Here is a 7,634-nt window from a genome sequence, read left to right on the forward strand (position 1 = left end):
TCATTTAAAAGATACTGTAAAGGTATGAAAAAAGGTTTTGTGGTTGGATGAGACGAAAGTGAAATTTTTTGGCAACACGAGGTTGCAGGTGTGGCATGATCTGTACAGTATGGTGGAGATAGCACTGTGCTGTGGGGATGCTTTTCAAAGCTCTAAGTAAATTTATTATCGAAGTACAGATTGTTACCATATACAGCCCTGATATTAGTTTTGTTGTGGGCGTACTCAGTAAATCTATAGAATAATAAATATAACAGAATCAACTTAGGCATTCAACCAGAGTGCACAAGGCAACAAACTGTGCAAATACAGAAAGAAATTAATAATAATCATAAATAAATAAGCAATAAATATCAAGAACATGGGATGAAGAGTCCTTGAAAGTGAGTCCATAGGCTGTGGGAACATTTCAATAAAGGGGAAGTGAATTTGAGTGAAGTTATCCCCTTTTGTTCAAGAGCTTAATGGTTGAGGGATAGTAACAGTTCCTGAATGTAGTGGTGCGAATGCTGAGACTCCTGTACCTTCTTCCTGATGCAGCAAGAAGACAGCATGTCCTGGGGATGGCGGTCCCAATGATGGATGCTGATTTCCTGTGACAGTGTTCCACGTAGATGTGCTCAATGGTTGGGGGGGTTCTTTACCCATGATGGGCTGGGCTTTATCTACTACTTTTCATAGGATTTTCCATTCAATGGCATTGGTGTTTCCATACTAGGCTGTGATGTAGCCAGTCAATATACTCTCTGCCGCACATCTGTGGAAGTTTGTCGAAGTTTTAGTTGTCAAGCTAAATCTCTACAAATTCTGAAGGAAGCACAGGTGTTTTCTTTGTAATTGCATTTGGGTGCTGGGCCCAAATCAGATGCTTGGGAATAACAACAGCGAAGAATTTAAAATTCCTGATGCTCTCCACCTCTGATCCTCCAATGAAGACTGACTCATGGACCTCTGGTTTCCTTCTCCTGAAGTCAATAATCAGCTCCTTGGTCTTACTGACGTCAACTGTTGTTATGTAGATTTTTAATCTCCCTTCTATGCTGATTGATCTATCACCATCTTTGTTCTGGCCTATGGCAGCAAACCTGAATGTGGCACTTGACTGTGCTTAGCCACATCGACGTAAGTGTAAGGCGAGTAGAGCAGGGACTAAGCATGATGGTGTTGAAAGGTGAGCTGCAGTCGCTAAAGAGCATCCTTATGCTCCTTATCCATCTTCACTGTTCAGGTGTTCTAGAGTTGACTGAAGAGCCAATGCAATGGCAACTGTTGTGGACCTGCTACTCCAGTGGTCAAATTGGATGTCCTGGAGTGGCCCAGTCAACCTTAACCCAATTGAACATCTCTTGTAAGATCTTGAGATTGCTCTGCACTGCTGCTCCCTAATGAACCTGGCACAGCTTGAGCAATTTTGCAAGGAGGAATGGGAAATCTTCCTCCTATCACATTCTGCAGAGTCAATAGAGACTTATCCAAAAAGGTTACTGGCTGTAATATTTGCAAAAGGTGGTTCAACTAAGTACAGAGGAAAGGGGGATGAATACTTTTTAACTGCTGATATTTCAATTTTGGCATTTTTAGTTTTTCATGCTTTTCATAGTTTTTTGGACTTTACTGGGAATAAAAGGGGCATGTGACTGATTCACAAATAAAAATTCTCAGTTAATTTGATCAAAAATTCCTGGCCGTAATACTCACTTATCCTAACAAGGGGTTGGGGGCTGAATACTTTTGCAAGGCGCTATTTTCTCACATCATTGCCCAAGTCAAAGGGACCTCTAGCAAAAGCACATCACGAAACATGCTGACATCTGGATTCTAACATTTCTCACCAGTTAAGTATTTGAAAGCTGTCCAGGATTCCTCAGATTCACTCATTTTTTCTATCCATCATCATTCTCTGTTAAAAGGCCTTCCCCTGTTCTGGACTTCTGCACAGCAGCGTGGCTTCACCATACAGGACACAGTGAACCTGATGTGTAAAAATACAGCGAGGTTATGTGGCATGGAGAGCAGGAAGGGCTCTCTTGTCACCGGTAAGGATGCTGACATGGTAATATGGGATCCTGACAGGGAGTTTGAGGTAAGTTACAAACCATTATCAGCTTTACCACAGGATTTCCCGTATCTAAGTGCAAGCTCAGTAAACTGCTGTTGTTGCTTGCAGGTGACAGAAAGCTTAATTCATCATAAAAATAAAGTAAGTATTTTAACTAATCAGTTTGGCCTCCAGCTTCAACTGGAGTACATAACAGAATTAATCTATATCGTAACTGTGGCCTGGGTAGTGTTTCTGCCTGACATATGACGGGTGATTGATAGGTTTGTGGCCCAAGTTAGAAGAAGTCAATTTTAGAAAACCTGGCACATTTATTTTTCCTACATTTACACACTTAATCCAGCGGTTGTGGAGCATACGGATCCTTCTTTGTAGAAGTCGGCATCTTGGACCTTCAGAAGTGGTCGACAGCAGGGGTGATTGATAAGTTTGTGGCCTAGGGTAGAAGGAGATAAGTTATACAGCTCTTGTTACATGCACATGCAGTTCAACTCTTTGAGTGATTATGCAGAAAGTCTGAAGTTAATCTCCTCCACCTTAGGCCACGAACTTATGGAGGTCCAAGACGCCGACTTCTACAAAGGGACCATTATGCTCCACAACCGCTGAACTAAGTGTGTCAATGTAGGAAAAAAATGTGCTAGGTTTTCTAAAATTGACTCCTTCTACCTTAGGCCATGAACTTATCAATCACCCCTCATAGTGAGTTGTTCCTAATTATCAAGTCAATCTGAGTATTGGCAGAACTAACTACAAGACAGACAGCTCAAAACAATGACTGAAATGGCTTATGTGGCTGTGAACACATGGGATTGATGTCACAGCACCTGAATAGTGCCAAAACATCAAGATGCAGTAAAACTCCTATAACAAAACTCAGGAAATTGGAGGTACCAGATTGGATCATTTTCTGAGCTTCTGGAATACTCCGACTAATGTAACTTTTTAAAGAAAATGTCACATTGTCATTTAATGTTTCTGGGGAGCCAACTGACTTAACAAGGAGCAGGGGAAGTGGGGCTTCAGGGAGTTTAAAAGTAATAAGGCAATGTGGTTAAGTGAGTTTAGATGCAGAGTGGAAATGAGGCTTCAATGAGATGAAAGTGTGTGTGGAAATGGGGTTCCCATGAGCCAGATGCTGAACCATTTGTGCTTTCGAACAACAGGATGGTATATTTTGATTATTCTATTTTGAAACCCATTTCATAGCCATGACCCAACTGTACGGCCAAGCAGACACAAGGATTGAGCGACCTGCTCTTACTTTTATGTTACATGTCATTGCTTCTGCAAGGATACATTTCTAAGAATTGAATAGAAAGATATACACGCAGGCTAACCACACAAAGCAAGGAACACAGTGTTATATCTTCCCCTTCAGAATCTGCTCCCAATTAGACAGGTTTTTCACCTTGGAGACTCACACCCATGGATATGTAAATAGTTTAATATAAATGAACAAACATGGTGAACCATATCCCAACTCCCATCCTACCCCAAATAACTGATCCTACCTTTTCTCTACTACATCAACAAAACACACCAAGGGACTTTACTTATAATGTAAAACCTTCTCCTTTCACCCATTGCTTCTGTATTTGGGAGGGGAGAGTGGGTGGAAGGTGGTTTAAATGAAATTGATAAAGACTGAGGTAGGCTATACAGTTCATTCTGCTGCACTGTACACTAAGATCCATGTCAAGACCACTTTAAATCTGTTAAGAATGCAAAAACCTATCAATCATTTTTTCTGATATCCTTGACAACTTAATATCTGTGTAACACCCTGGGAAAGGTTTTGCTGCTAACGTCATTGTCTCTCTGTAGCTCTTTGTGCAATACACCGTTTGAAGAGTTCCTTAAGATTCCTAATCTCTTAAATGAAGCTCTTCATCTCATTACTAAACTTTCTTTTCCTCTCTGCACTTGGGTGGCAACCATGCCACTTCTTTAGCATTTGTCTGTTTTTTATGAGGCTGAGTTGCTAGCTGAATGGTCAACCCAGCATGGATGGAAAGCGTGTAAGAGGTCATCTGCATTCAAAACCAGGATCACTCACTCCAAATCTGGTATGGATGCGACTACTCCACCAGCTGGCCTCACTCCTCATCCTTGAGGATACAACTCCTACTTCCAGCTTCTGCAGGTCAAAGAACCCTCCTCTCAGTGCTATGCACACCACACAACACTATACATTCCAGTTATCTTAGTCTGGTCACTTCAAGTTTGAAATAGAAAGAAATTCAAGTTGGCTGCATTATAATTCCTTCCCATCAGATACTTCTCAAATACAATGACTTGATAATTAAAAATACGGAATTATATTTCCCTTCCAGCTGACTCCATATCTTGGACGCCAACTGAAAGGAGAGGTCTTTGCTACCATTGTCCGTGGAAAGATAGTATATCTGCAAGGAAAATTTTCCAACAAACCTCTTGGAAAATGCATCTTGTCCAATAATATTCAATGAACTCGATTAATATTCATTTTACAACCAACCCCAATTAATGAGGATCAACCTATTCCATTTCTCCGTCCACTTTTTCCAAGCAAACATCTTGGAGGAAGATCCTGAATAGAAGTCTCGGCCCGAAACGTCAACTGTTTGTTCATTTCCATAGACGCTGAGGTGCTGTGTGTGTTGATTTTTATCTTAGAATATTTGTTGTTGGTTGTAATGGACAACAGTTTAAGATCTTTACAGGATCTCCAAAAAAGATCACCACCTCTACAAAAAATGCGCATTATATAGGAACATTTCAAAAATGTGGCATGTGAAATCCTACTGGCCCTACTGCCTGTCTCATTTCATTTCATTTTTCAATCCTTTTATTGATTTTCGAATAAAGAATATACAAATCAGAGGAGGAGTTTAGCAAACAGATAATATAAGAGACATATAAACAGCGATTAAAAAAGAACAGAAAGTATATATTGTCAAGATCAGATAGGTAAAATGTTACGCTGTTATAATTACAATATAGTAAAAAAAAACTCCAACTCCTCATAGCAATCATAAAAAAAAGATTGGAAACTTTATTTGATAAAGGGAAAAAAACCACTAACTAAACTAAAACAAAAAAAAGGAGAAAAGTAAAGAAAGGAAAAGAAAGATTGGGCAGTCCAGTTGAGGATAAAATTAGAAAAAAGAGAAATAGAAAAAGAAACACCCTTCCAGTCATCTCTGAATCTTCACGGATCAGGATTTTCCCCAAAGAGAGTAAAGAAGAATAAATAAAATCATGTGAAAATATTGAATAAAGGGTCGCCAGACTTGTTCAAAATTAAAGGATGTATCAAATGTCCGGCTTCTTATTTTCTCCAAGCTTAAACATGATATAATAGAGGAGAGCCAATAGAAAACCGTAGGCAGATTAGAATCTTTCCAGTATAACAAGATAGCTCACCTAGCCAGTAAAGTTGAAAAAGCTCTCACATGTTCAGCGGAAGCAGATACTTTGCTTGCTTCATCTGGAATAATCCCAAAAAATGCTGTAAGTGAATTGGGTTGAACATCCACATCTATAACTTTAGATAACATTCCAAACACATCCCTCCAAAAATTGTTTAAGCTTACACATGACCAGAAAATATGAGTTAGAGTAGCCACTTCTGTGTTACATCTGTCACAAATAGGGTTTATATTAGGAAAAATATGCACCAATTTATGTGTACTATCTTAAACTGAATTAAGGTATGGCAATCACAGATAAATGAATTATTGACTAGATAATAAATTTTACTTCATTGATTATCTGAAAGTGAATGTTGAAGTTCTACTTCCCAGATACATTGAACCCTATCATTAGGTGACATGCGAGCATTCATTAACTGTTTATAAATGATAGCTATTAATCGTTTTTGAAAAGGTTTAAGCTGAGAAATAGCATAAGCCAAATTTAAAGAACAGGTCAAGGGATAATTCAATAAAAAAATCACGTAAAAAATTCCTAACCTGTAAGTATCTGAAAAAATGTGTGTTAGAGATATCATATTTATCCATTAACTGCAAAAAGGACATTAAACAGTCCTGCAAAAACAGATCTAAAAAAGTTTTTATTCCCTTAATTTTCCATGTTAAAAAAGCCTTTTCCAAAGTTAATGGTTTAAAAAAGAAATTAGAATAAATATTACTAGAAAGTAGAAAATCATTTAATTCAAAAAATCTACGAAACTCAAACCAAATTTTTAAAGTACGTTTAACAATTGGGTTGAGAGCTTGTCTACCTATTCTGGAGAGCAAAAATGGAAGGGGAGCTGCTAATAAAGAATCTAACGAAAACCCCGTTACTGAGTTTTCCTCCAACTGTAACCATGAAGGGCGATCTTGATCATCTACATCATAAATCCAAAAAGTAATATAATGAATATTAATTGCCCAACAATAAAATCTAAAGTTTGGTAAGGCCAGTCCTCCATCTTTTTTTGGTTTTTGCAATAGAAGTTTATTCACTCTAGAGCTTTTATTATTCCAAACATAAGACAAAATCAGAGAGGTTTTTTTCTTGATTGGGCAGTTCTTTTGATGGATTTCTCTTTCGTAAGTGCGTCTCTCCTTCTGGTTGTACCGGCGCCTTTTGGTTTAATCTGTACTTGAGTAACATTTCTTTTATATAATGTTAAATTCAATTTTAAACATGGATGTTAATAAAATTAATATAATATCTTGGAATTGGAATGGTGTTAATCACCCCATTAAGTGTAAAAAGATTTTAAAGAAATTAAAAACACTTAATGCAGGTATTATTTTTGCACAAGAAAATCATATACAAAAACAGGATGAGGACATGTTTTTATGTTTTTGGAAAGGACCTCAGTTCCACTTGCTGTCTAATTGTAAAATTAGAGGTGTTTCTATACTTCTTATCCCCAAAATACCTTTTGTACACTTTAATACTACTACTGATTCGATTGGAAGATATTTAATTGTTACTGGTTTATTATGTGAGCAAAAGGTAGCTCTGGTGTGTGTATACGCACCTAATGTAGATAATTCTGAATTTTTTAAGAAACTTTTTTCTGAGTTACCAAATCTCAATGAATATAAGCTGATCATGGGTGGTGACTTTAACTGTTGCTTAAATCCGGCGATTGACAGGTCATCAACCAATTTGTCGCTCCCTAGTAAACCGGCAGCTTGTATTAACTCATTTTATTAGAATATGGCCTCGTCAATATTTGGAGATATAAACACCCCAATGATAAAGATTTCTCATTTTTCGCACATGTTCATCACAAGTATTCTCGAATTGATTACTTTTTTTTAGATACACGTCTATCAAACTCCGTTGTTGAATGTGCATATGATATCATTGCACCCTCAGATCACGCGCCTTTAAAGTTAACCCTTAAGCTTTAGGATAGATTTTTGAAAATGTCACAGTGGAGACTGAATCCCATATTGTTACAGTATCCAGCTTTTGTTAATTTTATTAAGGAGCAAATTTCTATATTTTTTGAATTTAATACAACTGAAGGAATGTCAAATCTGGTTATATGGGACACCTTGAAATCTTTTCTTAGGGGACAGATAATCTCATATTCAGCAGCTTTGAGAAAGAAAACTAAAGCAGA

At 37.6% G+C, this 7,634-nt stretch overlaps 1 protein-coding gene across 1 annotated transcript in view; it reads left to right on the top strand.

Annotated features, from left to right (window-relative positions):
- zgc:103559 (Allantoinase, mitochondrial) overlaps positions 1-6,724 on the top strand; it is a 41,333-nt gene extending 34,609 nt beyond the window's left edge. The window contains exons 9-11 of the mRNA XM_059950038.1: positions 1,911-2,083; positions 2,168-2,200; positions 4,396-6,724. Of these exons, the coding sequence (XP_059806021.1) occupies positions 1,911-2,083; positions 2,168-2,200; positions 4,396-4,530 (341 nt within the window). The 3' untranslated portion in view covers positions 4,531-6,724. The remainder of the gene's footprint in view (positions 1-1,910; positions 2,084-2,167; positions 2,201-4,395) is intronic.
- Positions 6,725-7,634: the final 910 nt, after the last annotated feature.

This window comes from Hypanus sabinus, chromosome 2 (assembly GCF_030144855.1).
Source record: "Hypanus sabinus isolate sHypSab1 chromosome 2, sHypSab1.hap1, whole genome shotgun sequence".
Lineage (NCBI taxonomy): Eukaryota > Metazoa > Chordata > Chondrichthyes > Myliobatiformes > Dasyatidae > Hypanus > Hypanus sabinus.